This window comes from Phyllobates terribilis, unplaced genomic scaffold (genome assembly GCF_046119375.1).
Source record: "Phyllobates terribilis strain yellow unplaced genomic scaffold, ASM4611937v1 Scaffold_3__8_contigs__length_932513732, whole genome shotgun sequence".
Taxonomy (NCBI): Eukaryota; Metazoa; Chordata; class Amphibia; order Anura; family Dendrobatidae; genus Phyllobates; species Phyllobates terribilis.
In genome coordinates, this window is record NW_027362763.1 from 783351900 (window position 1) to 783378220 (window position 26321).

General features: G+C 45.3%; 1 protein-coding gene across 50 annotated transcripts in view; it reads right to left on the reverse strand.

The window, feature by feature from the left end:
* LOC141257608 (protocadherin Fat 4-like) overlaps positions 1-26321 on the reverse strand; it is a 468540-nt gene that overhangs the window by 352810 nt on the left and 89409 nt on the right. For all 50 annotated transcript variants that reach the window (XM_073672347.1, XM_073672333.1, XM_073672313.1 and 47 more), the window contains 2 exons: positions 8571-8863; positions 7321-7590 (listed from right to left, as the gene is read on the reverse strand). In XM_073672347.1, coding sequence (XP_073528448.1) covers positions 7321-7590; positions 8571-8863 — 563 coding nt within the window. The remainder of the gene's footprint in view (positions 1-7320; positions 7591-8570; positions 8864-26321) is intronic.

The window sequence follows — 26321 nt, forward strand, 5'->3', positions numbered from 1 at the left end:
AATCCTCAACCGCAGATTCTTAGAGGACAACCAAACCATGTCACCAATAGCAAACAAAACCTCTTGCCGTTTCCTATCAAAGTACCTCTTAGATTTTTTGTTAGCCTCCTGAAGATTACCACGCACATCCATCCAAACTCTCTCCAAATCACCGGAAAAACTCTCCTCCTCAGGCACAGCCGATACCAATTTGGAGAATGACCCAAAAGACGGATGTCTCCCAGAACAACAAAAAAAAGGCGAACAACCAGCAGAAGAGGATGTATGGTTGTTAAGAGCAAACTCAGCAAGTGGCAGAAACTCAGACCACCCCTCCTGATTGTCTGCCACAAAACAACGCAAGAACTGCTCAACATCCTGATTCTTCCTTTCTGTCTGGCCATTAGACTCAGGATGATATCCGGATGAAAACGACAAATGAACTCCCAACCTGTCACAAAAAGCACGCCAAAAACGAGCCACGAACTGAGGTCCCCTATCCGAAACAATGTCAGTAGGAACGCCATGTAGTCTGACAATTTCCTTGACAAAGGCCTTAGCGAGTGTCTTAGCGCAGGGCAGTTTGATGAAAGGAACCAAGTGACACATCTTGCTAAAACGGTCCACGACCACCCAAATGACTGTGAAACTCTCAGAGGGGGGAAGGTCAGTAATAAAGTCCATAGCCAGATGTGTCCAAGGTGCACTAGGAACCTCCAGAGGGCAAAGCAACCCCGCTGCAGGAGTATGTGAAGACTTAGATCTAGCACACACCGTACATTGACGCACCCACTTAATGACTTCCTTCTGCTATCCAGGCCACCAAAAACTGCGACCCACAAGTCTCTTGGTCTCAGAAACTCCTGGATGACCTGCCAACCAAGACTCATGACACTCAACAAACAAATCTCTCCTAAAGGTCCTAGGCACAAACAACCTCCCATGGGGAGTGTTAGATGGAGCATTCTCCTGTGCTTTAAGAATCTCATCTTCCAAAACGGAGTCCAATGCAGCAATCCGAACACCTTCTTGTAAAATGCTCCCCTCCTCCTCAGCACCGACCATGGGAGAAAAGCTGTGAGACAAAGCATCAGCTTTAACATTCTTGGTACCCGGGATGTAAGTAACGGAAAAATTTAACCGCGAGAAAAAAAGTGCCCACCTAGCCTGACGGGCATTCAAGCGCTTGGCAGCATCAAGATAGATCAGATTTTTATGATCAGTGAAAACCTGAATGGGAAATTCAGCACCTTCCAAGAGATGACGCCAGTGTTCAAATGCGAGTTTAATAGCCAGCAATTCCCGATTACCAATATCGTAATTAAGTTCAGTCTCAGAAAAATTTTTTGAAAAAAAAGCACAGGGATGTACTCCATCCTTGTTTTTCTGAGACAACACCGCACCGACCCCCACCGAAGAAGCATCAACCTCAACCAAAAAAGGCTTAGTCACATCAGGCTGCATAAGGATGGGAGCAGAGCTGAGCCTCTCCTTTAGAAACACAAAAGCTTCAATGGCCTCAGTAGTCCACTGAACCGCATTAGCACCTTTCCTGGTGAGATCGGTCAGTGGTTTGACACTACTAGAAATTTTTTTAATGAATTTTCTGTAATAATTGGCGAAACCCAAAAACCTCTGTATCGATTTCAAACCAATAGGCCTAGGCCATTCCTGAACCGCCTGAACCTTCACAGGGTCCATCTCAAAGCCCTCGCTGGAGATAATGTAGCCCAAAAAACAAATTCTCTGTACAGCGAACTCACATTTCTCCAGCTTAGCAAAAAGCGAAGTGTCAATTAATAACTGTAATACCTCACGTACGCTCCGCCAATGAGACTCCAGATCTGGTGAATAAATCAAAATGTCATCCAAATACACAACCACATTTTTGCCGATCAAAGGTCTAAGGATGTCATTAATAAGATTCTGAAAAAATGCTGGAGCATTGGTAAGACCAAAAGGCATAACCAGGTTCTCAAAATGACCCACAGGAGTGTTAAAAGCAGTCTTCCATTCATCACCCTCCTTCATGCGCAACAAATTGTATGCCCCCCGGAGATCAATTTTAGAGAACCACTTGGCCTCCACTAACTGGTTAAACAAATCAGGAATCAATGGCAGTGGGTAAGGATTGCGTACAGTAATTTTATTAATCTCACGAAAATCCAGACAAGGATGTAAACCGCCGTCCTTTTTTTAACAAAAAAAAATCCAACAGCCACAGGAGACTTGGAAGGCCTAATGTGACCGGCGGCCAAGCTTGTCTGTATGTATTCCTCCAAAGCCTTTCTCTCAGGAATAGTAAGATTAAATAAACGACTTTTAGGAAGAGTCGCTCCAGGGACAAATTCAATGGTACAATCATAGTCTCTATGGGGAGGCAAAATTTGTGACTCCTCCTCAGAAAAAACTCTCCAAAAATCCTGAATAGGTACAGGTAATTCCCCTTTTTCCACCGCAGCAATACGTCCGTTACAACACTTGTCATAACACTTAGGGCTCCAGGACTTAATTTCATTGGTAGACCAATCCAGTACAGGATTGTGCAATTTTAACCAGGGTAACCCCAAAATTACTGGAGAAGGCAAATTATTTAATACCACCAAATCCAAATTTTCTTGGTGAATACCATTAATAGTGAGGGGAAATTCACAGACCTTGTGAGTAACACTCTTCAAGGGGGAGCCATCGACAGAAACCACAGCAATAGGGGATGACAAAGGTTTGGGTTTTAATTTAAGTTTTTCCAAGAATCACCCATCAATCACATTCAGAGTAGAACCACAATCCACAAATATCCGAAATTCAATTAATTCTTCCTGAGCAGCAGTAGTAGCAGAAAGAAATACCCCCTTAGAATTTAAACAGGCAATACGCGCGTAACTGACCTTTTTTTTTTTCTTTGTTCATACGAAGCACTCAGTTCTTAATAAAATGGTCAGATTTCCCGCAATAAAAGCACAAACCTTCAGAAGATCTGCGGTCTTTTTCCTGAGAGAGGGGTGCCATCGCCCCAATCTCCATCGGCTCTCCAAAGTCAGTACAGACCCTCTCAAGACTCGGAGCTGACATGGCAGAGGATTTACTCTCATTAACCCTTGGACGCAGACTCCTGTCCACCCGTATAGCTAATTGCATTGCCTCCTGCAAGTTTCCAGGTGTGGGATAAGCAATCAGCAAATCCTTAACCCTTTCACCTAGCCCCGCAAGAAACAAACTTTTCAAAGCTGAATCGTTCCACCCCACCTGGGCAGACCACCGACGGAAGTGAGAACAATATTTTTCCACATTACCTGATCCCTGCCTCAAACGTCTCAATTCAGTCTCAGCTGATGAGACACGATCAGGATCATTATACAACAAACCCAAAGCAGAAAAAAAACTATCCACTGATCTAAAGCATGGATCACTAGGTTGGAGAGAAAAGGCCCATCCCTGAGGTTCTTTGCGCAAAAGTGACATCATCACCAGAGGATCTGGGTCTCAAACGAAAATAAAACAAACAAGCATTTTTAAAGGAAAAAAAATTCTTCTTGATCACCAAAAAATAAATCAGGCAAACGTACCTTTGGCTCAACAAAATGTGCTCCAGAACAGCTACTCACGTGTTGTTGGAGCTCGGCCACCTCCAGAGAAAGTCCCTGCAGGCGTTGAGCCAAATCCTGAACCGACACCATGATGGAAACTGGAAGTCTTTCCTTAGAGATATTTTTGGGCTGGACTTACTGTTATGATCTGCTACAAGCACTAAGGAAAGACAGGAGATCTGTCCCTACAATAGAACTAAGCTGGATCCCTACGATGTAACAGGGAACCTGATCCTGCGATCAGACCCGCTAAAGTCCTCGGCTAGTCTGAACGAAGACCTATAGATGTGAGGAAAGGATCCCTACAAAAACAAGGGACTGGGAGAAAGATGGACACCTCCTAGCAGAAATTGTAGCAGAAATAAGACAAACAAACAACATAGAACATAGAGGTCCGAAGACCTAGCAAAACTGACTGAGAAAGGTAACAGAGCATCAAGCTCATGTGACCAGCAAGATAGAAAAAACCTAACAGGAGAGTTCTAACAGATACTTATTGGAGGGGGCTTTGCATCCGGTGGTTATCTACATGGACCATAAGAATCTTGCCTACTGTCACGCAAGGTGAGGGAAAGACTAAGTGCACAACAATGGGAAGAAGGAAAGGAAGCCCAAACACTAGGGAAAGGGGGAGTGGAGACCCCTAGCAGATCTGACAACACCCTAACTCCCCTAACATCCCTAAATAGGTACCGCACCTATCGCCAAGCGGGAAACCTAATCCCTGACTGCCCCTAGCGATAAGGCCTAGATAGTGAGGGGACGGGGTGAGCACTAGTCAGCCCCCACTGCAACTAAAGACAAACAGGTAGACAGACAGTAGAATACATTGAGCTTGAGAGATCACGCCAACTATCCTCCAAAGGAACTCCAAGAAGACACTAGCCAGCTACTCTGGAGAGATTGAGGGTATTTAAACATACAGCAAGGGTGTGTCAATTAGCAGCAGAAGGTGAAGGTAGCTGCTAGGTCCTAGAAAGAGCAGGATATCACTGCAGAGATGGAAAGATCAAGAAGGTGCCTGCAGACCCAAGTGCAATGACCTTCTACAGCCGGATCCAGAATGACTGTCTGTCACACCTGACACACCCGTGACACCTACTTGCAGCCCGCCCAAGGGCTTAATCCTCGACAGGCCAGATGGTCTCTGTTCTTTGCCCTCTTCAACTTCACTCTCCACTTCTGGTCGCCGGATAAAAACGTCAAGGCAGACGCACTTTTCAGATAATTTCTGTTGTCTGATCAGGAGAAGGAGCTTCAACACATTATTGAGCCCTCCAAAATAGTTACGATCGCTCCATTTGATTAGTCTCATCTTTCAACCCGATAAGACTTATGTTGTGGCACCAGATAGGAAGCGGATCCTTCTCTGGGGTCACGAGTCTGAACTGGCGGGCCATGCTGGACAAAAGAAGACAGTTCTCCTCATTTCCCGACATTATTGGTGGCCGACCCTGCGCAAGAATGTTGCAGATTTCGTCTCTGCCTGCTCCTCTTGTGCCCGAAACTCCTAAACAACTTCCGACCGGTCGGTTACTTCCTTTACCAGTACCTTCCGCTCCCTGACAGCATATTGCGAGGCATTCCATCATGGATCTTCCTGTATCGGCCCGTTGTACCGTCATCTGGGTGGTTGTAGATTGCTTCTCCAAGATGGCTCACGTCATTTCTCTGTCCGACCCTCCATCCACGCCAGTGCTTGCTGAGAAATTCATTCTTCATATTTTCCGCCTCCATGGTCTGCCTCTTCATATTGTCTCGGATAGAGTTGTCCAGTCTACTTCACACTTCTGGAGGGCCACATGAAAGCTTCTGAATGTCACATTGGATTTCTCATCGGCCTATCATCCACAGTCCAATGGCCCGGTAGAGCAAGTCAACAGATCCTCACTAACTTCTTCCGGCACTTCGTCAATGCCCACCACAGTGATTGGGTCGAGCTCATGCCTTGGGTCGAATTTTCCTACAATAACCATAAGAGCGAATCCTCTGCCAAGTTGCCGTTCTTTGTGGTACATGGTCAACATCCCAATTTTCCGTTCCCTGTCTCCATTTCCGCCGAGATTCCTGCTGCTGAATCCCTCATCAAAAGCATCTGAGATCTGGAAGGACACCAAGTCTACATTACTGAAGTCCTCTGAGCGGATGAAGAGACATGCAGGCAAGAGACGTCTGGATCCGCCTCTGTTTCGTCCTGGGGACAAGGTCTGGTTGTCATCCAGGTATGTTTGTCTCAAGGTACCCTCATATAAACTGGGCCCACACTTCATTGGTCCCTTTGAGGTTCTAAAACTGATTAATTTGGTGGCTTACAAACTCAAATTCCCTGCCTCTTTACGATTCCCCATTTCCTTTCATGTGTCTTTCCTTAAGCCCATCGTCCTTAGTCCTTTTTCCAAAGACTCGGGTATCACTCCTGCTCCAGTCAGCATTGAAGACGTTTTTGAGGTAGAGAATATTCTGGCTACAAAGAGGGTAAGAGGAAAGACCTTTTTTCTTGTAGATTGGGAGGAATTTGGTCCTGAGACGAGGTCCTGGGAGTCCAGGGAGAATATCCATGCCCCTCCCCTTCTGGAGAGATTTGTTGCATGCTTGAAAAAGGGGGGGTGTAAAGGGTGGAGTTCTGTAGCGCTTGCATCTCTACCTCCTGCCTCCCTCCCCCGGCAGAGACGCTGACACCCTCACTGCCGCGGCCCCCGCCGGAGTGTCCCGCTTCTCTGTCCTCCTTCCACGCTGACACTGCCCGGGGTACACGCACAGCGTGCAGATCCCCAGGCACTGTGCTTAGGGCTCACGCGCCCCCCCACCTCTTGAGGGGGCCACGCGCGCCGTCCTAAAGTGTGCCCGGCCAATGGTCGGAGGACACTGACTATTTAAGGCACCTCCTCCGTCATGGAGGTGCGTGTGCAACATTGTAAGTTTGTTGTTTAACACTCTTGTTGATTTTCAGGTCCCTGTGCATGTATCTCCATTTACTTGCGTGTCTACCAGCCGTGTCCCCCTACCTGTCTACCAGCTGTGCCAGCCTGCCTGTACATCAGCTGTGCTAGCCTGCGCCTTCTCCCTGACTCTTGGAGGTCAGCTGCCATCCAACAGAGGTCAGTCCCAGAGTAGCACCTGGTCAACCTTCCCCGTCCCTCCTCGGATCACGGAGTCGTGAAGCCACCGTACATCCAAGGTCGGATTTGGTGAGGTCCCTAGTTATGCCCCTCCGAGCTCTCCTTGCACCACGGCACAGTGATTCCACCACCCGTCCCGTTACAATAGTTTTTATTACAATTGGTTTTATAGCCCTTGGATCCGCAGCTGAATAACATTTAAAAATGTACAATCCTATGGATCAGGTGAGCATAACCTGCTATTTTTAATTCTGAATGTTTATCGGATAAGATCCTATTGTGCTATTTTTCTCCAGCCTCAGGGGCATGGACAGGATTAAATAGGGCTTGGCATTCTGACAACTACTACATCTACAGCAAAGAATACTAGGATCCTATCAAAACTGCACCAAGCCCAGTAAGTGACATATCACTGGAATCAGGCTCTCTGCCCCTACATCATGCTGCTGTCAGATAACATGGCAAAACCTGCTGACAGATTCCATGTAAAAACTTAATTATGTCATAGACACTGCGCAAATTTCCATTGTTCAGCCATTTTGTAACGTCATCTGGAAATGTTCTTGCCAAGGACATAGGGTAGCCCTTCTCTGCTAACATGCACACAAGATACTTCCGTAGAATTTAGTACTCACAATTACTTTAAGCTCATAGTTATCAGTTTTTTCTGCATCTAATGGCTTTATGTTCATTAATTTGCCAGTAGAACTGTTAATGTAGAAGGTGCTATCAAAATCATTTTCCAAAGTGTACGTTATGGCACCGTTCTTCCCAGCGTCTACGTCAGTAGCAGTGATATTGTCCAAATCCAGGAAATTCTTGTTTTCTAGACATGTTACATTTAAGTTTATGATTGGTGAAAAGACTGGCGAGTTATCATTCACATCCATTATGGTGATGGTGACCTGCCAAAGAAGTAACAGATACCTTAACATATTGAGACTGATATTATTGAAAAATATTTTTGTCAGACCACGTTAAAGGGAACCTCTCATCATGAAAATGCAGTCCAATCTGCAGGCCCCATATTGTAGAGCAGGGGGAGCTGAGGAATACATAGTATTGAGAGAAAATATTCAGTATAACCTGTGTTTTAATCATTTAATCCTCTCTCTTTCTGGGGTTTTCAGCCCAGTGGGCGGTCCTATCAGTGACTGATAGCCACCTCTGTATGCGCATTTATACATGGAAGCCTTTCAGTCATTGGTAGGACCACCCACTGGACTGAAAATCCAGAAAGAGCAGAGGATTAAATTATGAAATCACAAGTTATACTGAATCTTTTCACACAGCACTATATATCAATCTACTCTGCTCCTCCTGCTCTATAACATGGGGCCTACAGATTGGACTGCATTTTCATGGTTCCCTTTATTCTTCATCATTTGAGCAAATAGGTCTTCATCCTCACAGTTTTTTGTATATAAATTCTAAATTTATTTTATGAGGTGTCAATATAAATTTGGATGATTCATTCTTTTTGAAAGAAGTAACATGAATTTAAAGTCAAGCAGCTGAAGTTTCCATACCCTGTTAAGTGGAATTAAGAGCTCCACTTTTATCCTATATACAGTATACATTCTCTGTGCAATGTTTGAAGATTTATGTAATAATATCTCAACATTTGCAGTAAGATTATTATTATTATTACATTCTAGACAGGAGCACACACAGACAGAAGAGGGCCCCTGTGCAAGAACAATATATGGGCCCTTGCAGTCCAATAGATCATAATAATACACAATTCCACCTTCTCTGGAGGTGGTAGTGGCCCTCTTATCTCTTGGGCCCCTATGTGGCTGCACAGGTTACACCAATGTTATGTCCGCCCCTGATTCTAGTACAAGAGCAAACACATTATTAATCATATAGAAATCCATCTTACCTCCGCGGCGGCTGTATTAGGAGGATCCTGTGAGTCTACTGCTGTCACAAGAACATTATAACTCTCTTGATCCTCGCGATCTAATATGACACGTGTAACAATTGTGCCGCTCTCTGTTATGGAGAATACTTTTGCATATGTTTGAACAAAATACATTACTGTCACATCAGGTCCAGCCGTGACCTCAATGGAGCCAACCTCAGTGCCTTCTGGCATCCCCTCCAGAAGACTAAAGCTATAGTTGGAATTCACAAACTCTGTTTGGCCTTCTGAAACGTTGATAATTACAGAAGCTAAAATAAAGAAATATGGAAAATGTTATGAATATTTAAAATATTTAAAGGGATTTTCTACTCCTGATTTTTAAATAAATCAATAGTATACCTGAAAATACTAAACTTGGTCATATATCTTATTAGAGAAATCTACGGTATTTCTTTCTCCTCCTGGACTGATCAGTCATTTTCAAAATGTTCAATTCTTGGGTAAAATCTGTCTTCTGTGAAAACAGATTTTCACATTGCTAGAGATTAGTAGATGACAGTTGGTGCTCATAGAGTTCTACGGAGAACTGTAACAGTTGTTTCAGCAGTATGTATGTGTCTGCCTCTAGCTCCTCCTTCTCTCATAGAATTTTAAAAGCACCAACTGTTGCTCATCTGGTATCTCAGTAGTGTGAAAATCTGTGTTCATTGAATAGAAGGAGAAAACTTCCCCAGTCCCGCAAGCCCGCTGCCTCAGGATAACCCTTGATTCTGATCTCTCCTTCAAACCACATATTCAAGCCCTTTCCATCTCCTGCTGACTCCAACTTAAAAATATTTCCCGGATCCGTACATTCCTTAATCAAGAATCTATAAAAACACTAGGGCATGCCCTCATCATCTCCCGCCTTGACTACTGCAACCTCCTGCTTTGTGGCTTCCCTTCTAACACTCCTGCACCCCTCCAATCTATCCTAAACTCTGCTGCCAGAATAATCCACCTGTCACCCTGCTAATCCCCGGCCTCTCCTCTCTGTCAATCCCTTCACTGGCTCCCCATTGCCCAGAGACTTCAGTTCAAAACCCTAACCATGGCATACAAAGCCATCCACAACCTGTCTCCTCCATACATCTGTGATCTAGTCTCCTGGTACATACCTACACACAACCTCCAATCTTCATAAGATCTCCTTCTCTACTCCCCTCTTATCTCCTCTACCCACAATCACATATAAAATTTGTCCCGTGCATCCCCCCTACTCTGAAACTCTCTACCCCAACATATCCATAGGCGGATTATAATGAGGGCAATCTGGGCTACTGGCCAGATTGCCCTCATTATAATATGTGCGGCGCCATGGCACATACCGGCAGACAGTGGCGGGGGGCCCCCGGACCGCTCCCCCAGCAGCTGCGCACGGCCACTGCTTCTTCTTCGGCCGGGCCAGCACTGCACCTGTTAACTTCCCTGTTTGCTGGCCCGGCCGCGTCACAGCTAAGAGACATGGTCCTGTGCGCGGCCATGTCTGCTAGTGTGACATCACGCAGTTCGCACCCGGTGTGCACTGCTGCACCGGAGAGAAGCTGGACGACTGGAGTCGAGCCGGGGGATGGTGAGTGTGTGTGTGTGAGTGTATGTGTGAGGGCGTGTGTGTGAGTGTGTGTGCGTGAGTGTGTGTGTGTGTGAGTGTGTGTGTGATTGAGTGAGTGTGTGTGTGTGTGTGTGCAGGCCGATATCATTGTGTGATGTCTGTTTATATGGATTTTTGTGTTTCAAATGTGTTTATGCGTGTATGTACATGTCTGTATATGTTTGTGTGTGTGCGTGACTGCGTGCGGCCTCCCGCTATTTCTGGGGGGGGGAGCGCCGTGCGGCCTCCCGCTGTGTATAGATAGCGCCGTGAGGCCTCCCGCTGTGTATAGATGGCACCGTGCGGCCTCCTGCTGTGTATAGATGGCTAGTGCGGCCTCCTGTTGTGTATAGATGGCACCGTGCGGCCTCCTGCTGTGTATAGATGGCTACGTGGGGCCTCCCGCTGTGTATAGATGGCTACATGCGGCCTCCTGCTGTGTATAGATGGCTATGTGCAGCCTCCTGCTGTGTATAGATGGCTACGTGTGCTCAATATTGTCATACAATTAATGTAAGGCTATGTGCTCACGATGCAGAAATGCTCCGGATTTTTCCTGAGCGTTTCTGCATCTCCCTGACAGAAAAAAACGCATGCGGATTTTACATGCATTTTTCCTGCCAGGGACATGCAGATGTGAAGCGTTCTTTACATGCATTTCCGCATGCGGGTTGTCAAGCGCTTTCCAAGCGATTTTAGCATCACTTGGAAAGTGCTTGACAACTTGGTCACACTATATACTGTAAATCCATGCAACCGGCATGTATTTATATAATGTGACCGTAAAAGAATGGTAAAAAATAAATATATACTTACCTTCTGATGGCCTGCCGACGTCAGCAGTCACGTGACCCGTCACATGACTAAATGATGTCACCACAGGTCCTTTAGTCTACCATGAGCTGCCGGCAAGCCAGGATGCATCGGATAAAGACACCGGGGGCCATCAGAAGGTAAGTATAATATTTATTTTGTATTTTATTCTTTTTTTTACAGGTACTATGGTACCCGGGTCTGGAGGAGAGTCTCCTCTTCTCCAGACCCGGGTACCATCCGCACATTGAACCGCATGATATCCGCATGTGCACTTGTAGTGATGCGGATATTATGCGTTCCAATGCAAGTCAATGGCGGCGAAAATGCAGCACTTCCGCAAACTAATTGGTAGTGCTGTGGATTTTTCCGCAATGATAATCCGCAGCGGACATTTCCGCAGCATGTGGATTATCATTGGGGAACAGACCTTCTACCAAGCATTTTTTAAGCGTTTCTGCAGCAGAATTGCCGCTGCGGAAACACTTAAAAAATGCATAGTGGGCACACAGCCTAAAAAAAATTATTATAATTAATATATTAATATTGTGCCAAATTACTTTCACGTGAACTATCACATGATCTCTCACAGGGAATCATGTGACATGTGATACATCAGGTGTGTGTGTGTGGGGAGGTGGGGCCCCGCGCCTTCTAAACTGCCCGGGGTCCTTGCTACTCTTAATCCACCCATGACCATATCAGACTCTCGCCTACCATGGAAACCTTCAAAAGGAACCAGAAAACCTACCTCTTCCGACAAGTCTACAACCTGCAGTAATCCTCCTTCCACCATACTGCTGCACGACCATCTCTGCCCTCACCTACTGTATCCTCAGCCATCCCTTGTAAATTGTGAGCCCTCGCGGGCAGGTTCCTCTCTGCTCCTGTACCAGTCGCTGAATTGTTTTGTTGAAGATTATTGTACTTGTTTTTATCACGTTTACCCCTTTTCACATGTAAAGCGCCATGGAATATATGGCATTATAATAATAGATAATAATAAATAAATAATAATAAAGCAGATTTCTTTAAGATACAGTGGTATGAAAAAGTGTTTTCCCCCTTCATGATTTCTTATTCTTTTGCATGTTTGTCATGAATTCTGCTGTCTACCAAAAAATCCTGAAGGAGACTGTACGGCCATCTGTTAGTGACCTCAAGCTGAAGAGCACTTGGGTTGTGCAGCAGGACAATGATCCAAAACACCAGCAAGTCCACCTCTAAATGGCTTAAGAAAGACAAAATTAAGACTTTGGAGTGGCCTAGTCAAAGTCCTGACCCTAATCCAATCGAGTTGCTGTGGCATGACCTTTCCGAGCATTTCCGAGCATGACCCAAGTCGGTTCATGCTCGGAAACCCTCCAATGTGGCTGAATTACAAGAATTTTGCAAAGATGAGTGGGCCAAAGTTCCTCCAGAGCGTTGTAAAAGACTCATTGCCAGTTATCGCAAGTGCTTGATTACAGTTGTTGCTGCTAAGGGCGGCCCAACCAGTTATTAGGTTTAGGGTACAATTACTTTTTCACACCGGGCCCTGTAGGTTTGAATTTCTTTTTCCCTTAATAATAAAGACGTTCGCTTAAAAACTGCATTTTGTTTTTACTTGTGTTATCTTTGTTAATATTTAAATTTGTTTTGTGATCTGAAACATTTAAGTGTGACAAACATGCAAAAGAATAAGAAATCAGGAAGGGGGCAAACACTTTTTCACATCACTGTATCGGCAATGGTGTTGTAACCCAAGTGCAACATGACCATGTGAGAAGACCACCTTTCACTTTTATCAATTGTCTGTTACCAGTATTACATTAGGGAACACTCTCCCTTGTCTCTCTTTGTTTTTTAATAAATTACACATTAGTTATAATCAACAATTACATCAGTGGCATATCGCTACAATATGCTATCATTGTTCGATACATTGGGGCAAGAAGACCACTATGACCCCTCTCCCCTCCAATCCCCTGTTTACTAGAATGAAATGGCAGCAGGGCTAGCAAAGCACCAGGCTATTTAGACTCCTATCAGCTATGCACTGCATGGAGAAAGTCCAGTGGACCCAACAGAAGTGTATCAATGATTTCCTAGTGCTGATGCACAATATTATTGTAATTTGTCAAAGACAAAGTAGTCAAACCTCACCTTTTTTCACACTAGTGGCATATCCTGGTTATGCACTATCAATCTCTCCCCTGAGACAACTTCTTTAACCCCTTCACAACCAAGGTTGTGTCCCTGCTTTTGATGTGGTCTCTGGCGCTATGCCCACATTTTTCCCCGCACATGACAGCAGATCTGATCCACTGTCATGTGCATCAAACAGCTGAGATCCACCTGCGGCTGTTAACCAGTTATATTGTGCCCGCCGTTCATAGGAGATAGTGATTTTTGCTACACATAGCAGTGCTGAAGCTCTGCTATATATAGCACAGGCGATCAGACGATCGCAGCTTCAAGTTTCCTAAGGGGACTATTGAAGCCAGTAAAAAAAAAAAAAAAAAAGTTTATTTTGCCCCATTGAAAATAAAACAAAAAATACATATATTTGGTATCACTGCATTCAGAAATGTCCGATCTATTAAAATATGAAGTAAATTAATCACATTGGTAAACGTTGTAATGAGAAAATAATTGAAACTCCAGAACTACCATTTTTGGCAATTAAATACAATAACAGGTGATCAAAGCATCATATCTACCCCAAAATGGTATCAATAAAAACATCAGCTCTGCGCTCAAAAAATAAGCCCTCACCCAGTCCCAGATCAAGAAAAATGGAGACGCTACAGGTCTTGGAAAATGGCGACATAAGCGATTTTTTTTTCTTACAAATTTCAGATTTTTTTTCTTCACTTAAATAAAAAAAACTATACATGTTTAATATCTGCGAACTCGTATGAACCTGGGGAATCATATAAAAAATTTAAACTATGGTTAGCCTATAAGATAGGGATAATTTAGTATTTATCAATTGCAACTCAATTTATGAACATTTTATTTTAAAGTTTAGACAAATGTAAAATGTATATAAGGTTAAGCAACTTGGCAAATACGTTTCTTTACTTATAATGAATGATTTTACATACAAAATTACTTAAAATCCATTCACATTCAGGCCTTGAATGTTCAGCTTTTCCTTCTATTTATTTCTTAGAGTGCATTTTAAGAGCCAATCAAGGATTACATTACTGGGCAAGACACCTTCTACCTGCAAACTATACATCACGTCTGTTTAGTACAGGTCACACACTGTTGGACCATCTTCTGTTGATTTGTTTTTTTGTTTTTAACCCAATTAAAGGGGTTGTCCACCTTTGAACATTTTTTGTTTCTTACTTAAATGCATGCAATTATTTTTGCAATTGGGTTTTATTAGAAATGTTGCACCTTTTGCCTCCTATAGCCTCTGTATTACACTATTACTTGTCTATTACTGGCTGCAGAATAAGGTGATGGGGTCAGCCACATTATCTTTATTTTAACAGATGTGTTGAGGACATGGCTTTGTGGCAATTACTATTATATAGGCATAACATAACAAATAACATGTTCCCTCCAGCTTTCCTCACAGACAGCACAACACTCCAGTCCATAGAATAACTGCTGGCGGAGGAACATGTGACCAGACCTGTCCAACTGAAAACCTCACATGAGGAAATTGCTTTCCTATTGGAGGAGGTCTGGTCACATGCTCCTCTACCAGCAGCCATTGCATGGACTGTAGAGCTGTGCAGTCTGTGAGGAAATCAGCACTAGCAAGAGCAGGATAGGAACCTGTATAATATATATTACTATATACACTAGTGGCCAAAATTGAGGCAACACCTGCAGTTTTTCACCATTATCAATATTTATTGAAAGTTTTCACTGACTTACTTACTTGAACACACGCCCTCTTCTGCGATATATATTCTATGTTTATTTATAGTGACCTGAGTGTGATTTAAGACCAATATTGTGCCAGCAGTATTAGACAGGAGTGGTCACCTAAGAAGAGAGCCAAAGCTGTTACTATAAGTGAAGAAGGGTACAGTTACTGGGAAATTGCAGCACAAATTGGAAAAGGGATCTCACCGGCCAGCGTTCTCAAAGTGTGTAAGCGGTTTCAAGAGACTGGTTCGATAAAGAATAAACCAGGCAGTGGAAGGAAGAAGGCTACAACTCCTCAGACTGATAGAAGAATTGTTAGAATCTCCCTAAATAACAAGAAATCAACTGCTGCTGACATCAACAAGGAGCTTGTCAACACTGAAGTGACAGTGTCCGATCGGACGGTTCGACGATGATTGGTAAATGCAGGGTTAAGAGCCAGAATACCATGTAAAAAGCCATTTTTGAATACTCACAGCGTCAGAAACGTACGCAGTGGCCAAAGAACATTCTAAAGGAGAAATGTTTTATGGAGCGATGAGACACGCATATCCATCTTTGGCAGCGACGGTGTCCGCTACGTTCGGCGACGATCTGGAGAGGATTGCTTGCCAGAGTGTACAGTACCCACCATGAAGCATCCTCTAAGTGTTATGGTAGCGGGCTGCGTGTCCAGAGATGCAGGTGGTCGGCTGCAGGTAATTGAAGGAACAGTTAATGCTGAAAAGTACATGAAGGAAGTCCTTCAGCCTAAACTCATTCCTTCGGCACGTGCTGTATTTAGTGAAGGGACACCGTTTATTTTTCAGCAAGATGGAGCCCCATGCCATACAGCTAAAATATGTCTCTATTGGTTCAAGGACAAAAATGTCCAGCTATTGAATTGGCCAGGAAACAGCCCAGATCTCAATCCTATTCAGAATCTCTGGGCTCGGCTCAAAAGAGAGGTGTCAAAACAGCGGGCTTCAAACAAGCAGGAACTCATTGCAGCCATAATCAAATCATGGTTTTGTGGCGCCCCTGAGGGTTCAGTCGCCACAGAGGTACTGCACCTCACCCAGAGGTGTGGTGTCTCCTTCTCTCAGGTAAGAAGGGAGTGCTGCCTGGAACCCCAACAACCGCATTCAACACTACACTGCTCCAGGCCGGCTGGAAGGGCAAGATGCATTATGTACCTGCTGAGCCCTGTCCCTGGCTGGAGTGGGGGGAACCAAAGGTAGGGGGAACCAGTAGTGGGTGTGGGTGGAGTAAGTAGAGTAGGGGAGCACCATAGTAGTAGGTATATAAAGGGAGGCCATCTTAGGGTGGCAGGTCAGTCAGTAAGATCAGTGAGTGAGGACAGTCAGTCGGGGAGCAGAGTCTCTTTAGGAGCTCTGCTCCACAAGTGGGGCCTAGTGATAGAGGCCCAGGAGGGGAGCAGAGGAGAAAGGCTCCTTTCTACAGAAGGGATCCCTGGGGGTATGGTGAGTGCGGGACGGCACACGTACGCCCCGAATCTGCCAGGTGTCAGAGGGATCAGGCCACAAGAAGGGGTCCGGCCCCTGGACCAGCCGTGTTACTCCAGGTCTCGGCTGGAAAAACCGGAGGCTTCTGACTTTTATGGTGCAGTTGCCACAGCCTCATCTTAGTCACCGTGAGGGTCAAGTAGGTCCAGGAACTCCAGGTTGCCCAGAGCGACTTCAGGGCACCCGATCGGGACTGTGAGTGGGGAAGAGCAGGGCAGGAGGGAGAAGACCCAGCGTGAGAAGTCGGTCTAGCAAGGATCATAAGGAAAGCGGAGTTCCGTCAAGCACTCCTGACACATCTGAGGAAGAGCTTAACCCCCGGTCTGGTGAACACAGCGCGACGTGGGAGGCTGACACCCGTACAGTGTACCTGTCGAACTTACACAAAAACTGTGAGTAAAGCTCGGATGACTGCACTGCACTGCCTCCGTCAATTATTTCAGCTGCGCCAGCCCGCCTGCACTACAAGTCCCAGCATCACCACCCACCAAACTCCACATTGCCCCGGGGACCCGCTCCACCTGTGGGGAGCAGAAACATCTCAGCTGCCATCCCATCACCCCCGGAGGTCTGCAGCAGCGCTGGTAAACCTTACCAGGTACCACAGGTGGCGTCACAAACTATTTACTTTATTTTTATCTCTATCCAAGTTACAATCCCCTTTTTGGTTGACCGCCCTGGGCCACGGACCGGGCCAGCCACTGTGACATATCCCCCCCAGCATCCATAGGCCCGGCTGCAGAGTACCCCACTGCCCTGGGGGCGCGTCAGTTTCATATCATCACACCATCTGATTTAAACAAACTGGTAGATAGCATGCCAAGTAGATGCCAGGCAGTTATCAAGGTCAAGGGCTATCCAACTAAGTATTAACATTTTAGTGTTAGATATGAAGATAGGACAAATAAATGTCTTTTCTCCCACAGTTATCTGAGTGACAATAGTATCCAATTTGTTGACAAATGAACAAATTTCCTGCTAATATTGTGTTTCTATATGAGATTTTGTTATTTCTACTTAAAAACTTTACTGTGAAATCAAAAACATTCATGAAATTTGGATTTGTATTGGCAAAATGCAAAAAATTCATAAATCTTGAGGGTGTTGCCTCAATTTTTGCCACTAGTGTACTTATATAGTAGCAAGTGCCACGAAATGATGTCACCCATAGCAGGCACGCCAGGGTCAGCTGCAGGCCTCTGCGCCAGCTACTGAAGAAGACGCTGTGCATTGTAGGAGTGGAGGAAGGTGAGAAGAATCGTTTGTTTTTCTTTAAAATGTGTTAGACAACAGTGGCAGAATTGTGAGCATTATTACAGAATGGGCCCAGGAGCTGGAAAATTATACCAGGAAGGGGCAAAGGATGGAGGACATTACACTAGGATGGGGGACATTATTACTGGAAGGGGCCCAGGATGGGGGGCATTATACCAGAAATGGGCCAGAAAAGTTACATTATTACAGGAAGGGTCTTAAGATGGAGGATAATATAGCAGGCAGGGGGCAGGATGGGGATATTGTTACTGGAAGGGACCCAGGATGTTGGACATTGTTATTGGAAGGGGCTTAAGATGGGGGATATTATTACTGGAAGGGGCACAGGATGTGATGTTGGATATTATTACTGCAAAGGGGCCAAGATGGGGAACATTCTTACTTGAAGCGGCACAGGATGGGGGACATTATTATCGGAAGGGGCTCAGGATGGAGGACATTATTATTGGAAGGGGCTCAAGATGGAGGGCATTATACTAGGAAGGAGCCTAGGATGGGTGACACTAGTACAGGATGGGGACATTATTAATTTATGGTAGGGCAACACATTAGTCTATATAGGATTTAGAATGCTAAAAGGGCTAATACATCTGACCAACATGTAGGTGGGGGGCCAAGGTCCAAATTTGGCACACTGGGGCCCATCGAACTCTAGTTACGCCACTGTACATAACCTGCTGACTGACAGATTCTCTTTAATTTCCAAATATATATATACACTGCTCAAAAAAATAAAGGGAACACTCAAATAACACATCCTAGATCTGTATGAATGAAATATTATCAATGAATACTTTGTTCTGTACAAAGTTGAATGCGCTGACACCAAAATCACACAAAAATCATCAATGGAAATCAAATTTATTAACCAATGGAGGCCTGGATTTGGAGTCACCCCCAAAATTTAAGTGGAAAAACACACTACAGGCTGATCCAACTTTGATGGAATGTCCTTAAAACAAGTCAAAATGAGGCTCAGTATTGTGTGTGGCCTCCACGTATGTATGACCTCCCTACAATGCCTGGGCATGCTCTTGATGAGGTTACAGATGGTCTCTTGTGGGATCTCCTCCCAGACCTGGACTAAAGCATCCGCTAACTCCTGGACAGTCTGTGGTGCAACATGACGTTGGTGGATGGAGCGTGACATGATGTCCCAGATGTGCTCAATCGGATTCAGGTCGGGGGAACGGGCGGGCCAGTCCATAGCTTCATCTTGCAGGAACTGCTGACACACTCCAGCCACATGAGGTCTGGCTGGCATTGTCCTGCATTAGGAGGAATGCAGGGCCAACTGCGCCAGCATATGGTCTCACAAGGGGTCTGAGGATCTCATCTTGGTACCTAATGGCAGTCAGGCTACCTCTGGTGAGCACATGAAGGGCTGTGCGGCCCTCCAAAGAAATGCCACCCCACACCATTACTGACCCACTGCCAAATCAGTCATGCTGAAGGATGCTGCAGGCAGCAGATCGCTCTCCACGGCGTCTCCAGACTCTGTCACGTCTGTCACATGTGCTCAGTGTGAACCTGCTTTCATCTGTGAAGAGCACAGGGCGCCAGTGGCGACTTTGCCAATCCTGGTGTTCTGTGGCAAATGCAAAGCATCCTGCACGGTGTTGGGCTGTGAGCACAACTCACATCTGTGGACGTCGGGCCTCATACCACCCTGATGGAGTCGGTTTCTAACCATTTGTGCAGACACATGCACATTTGTGGCCTGCTGGAGGTCATTTTGCAGGGTTCTGGAAGTGCTCCCCCTGTTCCTCCTTGCACAAAGGTGGAGGTAGTGGTCCTACTGCTGGGTTGTTGCCCTCCTACGGCCCCCTCCTCATCTCTTGGTGTACTGGCCTGTCTCCTGGTAGCGCCTCCAGCCGCTGGACACTACACTGACAGACACAGCAAACCTTCTTGCCACAGCTCGCATTGATGTGCCATCCTGGATGATCTGCACTACCTGAGCAACTTCTGTGGGTTGTAGAGTCCATCTCATACTACCACGAGTGTGAAAGCACAACCAACATTCAAAAGTGACCAAAACATCAGCCAGAAAGCATTGGTACTGAAATGTGGTCTGTGGTCCCCACCTGCAGAACCACTCCTTTATTGAGTGTGTCTTGATAATTGCCAATAATTTCCATCTATTGTTTATTCCATTTGCACAACAGCATGTGAAATTGATTGTCAATCAGTGTTGCTTCCTAAGTGGACAGTTTGATTTCATAGAAGTTTGATCTACTTGGAGTTATATTCTGTTGTTTAAGTGCTCCCTTTATTTTTTTGAGCAGTGTATATATATATATATATATATATATATATATATATATATATATATATATATATATATAGTTATATATATATATATATATATACACACACACACACACACATACATACACAGGTGCTTCTCACAAAAATAGAATCTTATCAAAAAGTTAATTTATTTCGGTTCTTCAATTACAAAAGTGAAAATCATATATTATATAGAGTCATTACAAACAGAGTCATCTATTTCAAGTGTTTATTTCTGTTAATGTTGATGATTATGGCTTACAGCCAATGAAAACACAACAGTCATTATCTCAGCAAATTAGAATAATTAACAAAAAACACCTGCAAAGGCTTCCTACGCATTTAAAAATGTACCTTAGTGTGTTTCAGTAGGCTCCACAATCATGGGGAAGACTGCTGACTTGACAGATGTCCAGAAGGCAGTCATTGACACACTCCACAAGGAGGGTAAGCCACAAAAGGTCATTGCTAAAGAAGCTGGCTGTTCACAGAGTGCTGTATCCAAGCATATTAATGGAAAGTTGAGTGGAAGGAAAAAGTGTAGTAGAAAAAGGTGCACAAGCAACCATGATAACCGCAGCCTTGAAAGGATTGTTAAGAAAAGGCCATTCAAAAATTTAGGGGAGAGTCACAAGGAGTGGACTGCTGCTGGAGTCATTGCTTCAAGAGCCACCACACACAGATGTATCCAGGACATGGGCTACAAGCGTCGCATTCCTTGGTTCTAGTCACTCATAACCAATAGACAACGCCAGAAGCGTCTTACCTGGGCCAAGGAGAAAAATACCTGGACTGATGCTCAGTGGTCCAAGGTGTTGTTCTCAGATGAAAGTAAATTTTGCATTTCATTTGGAAAACAAGGTCCCAGAATCTGGAGGAAGAGTGGAGAGGCACACAATCCAAGCTGCTTGTGGTCTAGTGTGAAGTTTCCACAATCAGTGATGCTTTGGGGAGCCATGTAATCTGCTGGTGTAGGTCCACTGTGTTAAATCAAGACCAAAGTCAGTGCAGCCATCTACCAGGAACTTTTAGAGCACTTCATGCTTCCCTCTGCCGACAAGCTTTTTGGAGATGGAATTTTCATTCTCCAGCAGGACTTGGCACCTGTCCACACTGCCAAAAGTACCAATACCTGGTTTAAAAACAACAGTATCACTGTGCTTGTGTCGAGCCCAGGGGATGGGGAGAACTCGGCGCCTGGGCCTTGTTGCCTGACTCTGGGGGATGTCGCGGTGGTCGGCTCCCGGGCCTGTACCCTGGGCCTCTCTTTAAAAGGGGGTGATGGATAATTATATGAAAGTTCGTGACGCCACCTGTGGTGTCTGGTGAGGTTCACCAGCGCTGCGGCAGCCCACTGAGGCCGGTGTTAATGCAGCTTGCGTGGTATAGCTCCCCACAAGTGGAGCTGGGCCTCAGGGCAACGGGGATGTAAGGATGCAGGACAGATGTGACCCAGCCAGGTCGGGACAAGAACAAGGACGGACACGATAGTCACTTCAGTACCTTTTACTGATGGAATTTCAGGCACATCCCAGAGCACTGTAGGGCAAAGGGTGCATGTCAGGATCCTCCCCAGTGAGTGGGTATAGGGCCTCCTGTTTCTTGCCTCTGTGTGGTAAGTTTCTGACCTGCCTGGAGCTAGGCCTAACTTTGTCTCTGTCCTGCACCGGCTGACTTTGTGGTAGGGCCTTCTCTTGGAGTACGCGCTCCCAGCTTGCGGGGCCTCCGTGACTCCTGGCTCTGGTACGTATCAGCTCTTGGGTGATCCTGGGACCTAAAGTCTTCCAGGGGTCTCCGGTTGTCTCTACAGGGGGGTATACGACCCTGTAGACGCGGACCCGGTGTCCGGTATATGTTTTCTGGGGTGAGCTTTTACAGCTCCTCTGCCCCCAATGCTACTCACTCCCCTAGCCTTCAGCCTACTCGGGGCCCTCACTAGGCTATACACACTAGCGGCAGCTTGCCGCACTTCACCGCTCTTATGGCGTCGGCACACCTCAAGCCCACTATTCTGAGCTACACCTGAGTCTGGACTGGGCTCCACTGCAGGCTGACCTCTCTCAGGCTTAACTACTGCAGGAACTCTCTCAACAGACTTGACTCTCTATCGACTCCAGGCTGAGCTGCCCAGCTCCACCTTCCCTATTTATATCCCTAACGGGCTCCCTCTGGTGGTCTGAGGTGGAAGGTGGAGGTGTGTGTGCTGTGGGGGCCTCTTGTGGAGGAATCCGTTAATGCACCCCTCTAGGATCTGTGGCTCCAAGCGCAGCAGGGCGCCACACTTGATTGGCCAGCAAATTCGCCTGACCTTAACCCCATAGAGAATCTATGGGGTATTGTCAAAAGGAAGATGAGAGACACCAGATCCAACAATGCAGATGAGCTGAAGGCTGCTATCAAAGCAACCTGGGATTCCATAAGACCTCAGCAGTGCCACAGGCTGATCGTCTCCATGCCACGCCGCATTGATGCAGTAACTGATGTAAAAGGAGCCCCGACCAAGTATTGAGTGCATTTACTGAACATACACTTCAGTAGGCCAATATTTCAGATTTTAAAAACATTTTTCAAGCTGTTGTTATAAAGTATACTAATTTACTGAGATAATGACTTTTGTGTTTTCATTGGCTGTAAGCCATAATCATCATTAGCAGAAATAAACACTTGAAATAGATCACTTTGTTTGTAATGACTTTATATAATATATGAGTTTCACTTTTTGTATTGAAGAACTGAAATAAATGATTTTTTTGATGATTTTCTAATTATATATATATACAGTACAGACCAAAAGTTTGGACACACCTCATTTAAAGATTTTTCTGACTGAAAATTGTACATTCACACTGAAGGCATCAAAACTATGAATTAACACATGTGGAATTATGTACTTAACAAAAAAGTGTGAAACAACTGAAAATATGTCTTATATTCTAGGTTCTTCAAAGTAGCCACCTTTTGTTTTGATGACTGATTTGCACACTCTTGGCATTCTCTTGATGAGCTTCAAGAGGTAGTCACCGGAAATAGTCTTCAAACAATCTTGAAGGAGTTCCCAGAGATGCTTAGCACTTGTTGGCCCTTTTGCCTTCACTCTGCGGTCCAGCTCACCCCAAACCATCTCGATTGGGTTCAGGTCTGGTGACTGTGAAGGCCAGGTCATCTGGCATAGCACCCCATCACTCTCCTTCTTTGTAAAATAGCCCTTACACAGCCTGGAGGTCTGTTTGGGGTCATTGTCCTGTTGAAAAATAAATGATGGTCCAACTAAACGCAAACCGGATGGAATAGCATGCCGCTGAAAGATGCTGTGGTAGCCATGCTGGTTCAGTATGCCTTCAATTTTGAATAAATCCCCAACAATGTCACCAACAAAGCACCCCCACACCATCACACCTCCTCCTCCATGCTTCATGGTGGGAACCAGGCATGTAGAGTCCATCCGTTCACCTTTTCTGCGTCGCACAAAGACACGGTGGTTGGAACTAAAGATCTCAAATTTGGACTCATCAGACCAAAGCACAGATTTCCACTGGTTTAATGTCCATTCCTTGTGTTCTTTAGCCCAAACAAGTCTCTTCTGCTTGTTGCCTGTCCTTAGCAGTGGTTTCCTAGCAGCTATTTTACCATGATGGCCTGCTGCACAAAGTCTTCTCTTAACAGTTGTTGAAGAGATGTGTCTGTTGCTAGAACTCTGTGTGGCATTGACCTGGTCTCTAATCTGAGCTGCTGTTAACCTGCGATTTCTGAGGCTGGTGACTCAGATAAACTTATCCTCAGAAGCAGAGGTGACTCTTGGTCTTCCTTTCCTGGGGCAGTCCTCATGTGAGCCAGTTTCTTAGCAGCGCTTGATGGTTTTTGCAACTGCACTTGGGGAAACTTTCAAAGTTTTCCCAATTTTTCGCACTGACAGACCTTCATTTCTTAATGTAATGATGGCCACTCGTTTTTCTTTAGTTAACTGAATTTTTCTTGCCATAATACAAATTCTAACAGTCTATTCAGTAGGACTATCAGCTGTGCATCTACCAGACTTCTGCACAACACTACTGATGGTCCCAACCCCATTTATAAGGCAAGAAATCCCACTTATTAAACCTGACAGGGCACACCTGTGAAGTAAAAACCATTTCCGGTGACTACCTCTTGAAGCTCATCAAGAGAATGCAAAGAGTGTGCAAAGAAGTCATCAAACCAAAAGGTGGCTACTTTGAAGAACCTAGAATATAAGACATATTTTCAGTTGTTTCACAATTTTTTGTTAAGTATATAATTCCACATGTGTTAATTCATAGTTTTGATGCCTTCAGTGTGAATGTACAATTTTCATAGTTATGAAAATACAGAAAAATCTTTAAATGAGAAGGTGTGTCCAAACTTTTGGTCTGTAATATATATATATATATATATATATATATATATATATATATATATATATATATATATATATACTGTATATATATATTTATATATATATTGTAGGGCGGTGGTGTTCACACCGTGCAGTAACTGAGGCAGTGACCCAAGCAAGTCCAACATAAGCAGCTTTTATTCAGCAGGCTCACGGGTAAACAGAAGAGTCCTCTGGTTGGCTGCCGGGTTAACATAACAACGGTTGCCGTGGGCAACGGCCGCGCCGGGCCTCTCAAAGCCTGATGGGTGCCCAGGTGTGGGTTCAGCTACACACAGGCCCGCCGAGATTTCCTGCTTTGCTCCTAGAAGGTCCCAAAACTGAACAACACTAATCCTTAATGTAGGGTTTTTAAAGGACCTGTGGCAAGAGCCACTGGAAAACCCGGTTTGGAGGGAGGAGGCCGCCCCACTGCCTTCCTGTAGTCTCCTCCAAGAAATGAAGGCCCTGACGGGTTTTATTTAATCAGCCTTAGCCAGATAGCCTGACTAGGTCAATGCTCACCTTCATTTCTGCATTGCAGCCGCAGCTGTGTGTATGTGACTGGAATGCACTCCAATGGGTTTAATAGGTCTCTGTACACATTCTGGGGGATATATAAAGTCCCTCGTATACGATCCCAGTCACTGCCTCACATATCCCCCCCCTCTGTTCAAACATGTGGGGTTGAACATTTTTCACCATACAGGGTGCCCGAAACAGGGCATCCGCTTTTGCCTGCGACTTCCCAGGGCGATGTTCTACAGAGAAACTGAAATTTTGCAGTGACAGAAACCACGTGGTGACTCACACATTCCTCTCCTTGGCGTTCCTCATCCATACCAAGGGTGAGTGGTCTGTTGCCAAGCGGAAATAACACCCGAGTAAATAATAACGTAGTGTTTCCAAGGCCCACTTAATAGCCAAATACTCCTTCTCTACCATGTTATCGTTTTTCTCTGCAGGGATAAGTTTTCTACTCAAGTAAGTGACCTATTGCTCTTCACCATTCACTTTTTGTGATAATACTGCCTCTAGGCCTACCTCCAAGGCATCTGTCTGTACAATGAAGGTTTCCTTGAAGTTGGGGCTGATGAGGACCGACTGTCCACACAGGGCCAATTTCATGGACTGAAAGGCTTCTTCTGCCTGAGGGTTCCACCGAATCATTACCAATTTTTTCCCTTTCAAGAGATTGGTCAGGGCCGCTGTTCTCCCAGCAAAATTAGGTATAAACCGGCAGTAATAGCCAAGGATGCCAAGGAATGCCCTCACCTGCTGTGTACTTGACGGTTTAGGCCTGTTTTCTATGGCCTCAACTTTATTGATTTGGGGCTTGATAATTGCTCGGTCAATCACATACCCCAAATATCGGGCTTCCTCTAGCCTTATTGCACATTTTTGGGGGTTTTCCGTTAACCCCGCAGCTCTGAGAGAATCCAGCACCGCTTGTACCTGGGATAGGTGTGTATGCCAGTCGGTGCTAAAGATGATAATATCATCTAGATACGCGGATGCGTACTCCTGATGAAGCTTGAGCACTATGTCCATCAGTCTCTGGAATGTAGCCGGGGCCCCATGTAACCCAAAAGGTAAGACCACATAGTGATATAGGCCCTCCGGAGTTATGAAGGCGGTCTTTTCCTTTGCCGATTCTGTGAGGGGTACCTGCCAGTAACCCTTGGTGAGATCGGGCGTGGTAAAGTACTGGGCCTGCCCCAGTCTCTCAATCAGCTCATCCACCCTGGGTATTGGATAAAGGTCAAATTTCGACACTTCATTTAATTTCAGGAAATCATTACAGAAGCGTAATGATCCGTCTGGTTTCTGCATCAGTACGATGGGGCTAGCCCACTCACTCTGTGATTCCTCGATGACGCCTAACTCGAGCATTTGTTTTACCTCAGCCGTGATGGCTTGCCTCCGGGCTTTGGGTACCCGGTGCGGTCTCATTCGTACCCTTACCCCAGGTTCGGTGACAATGTCAT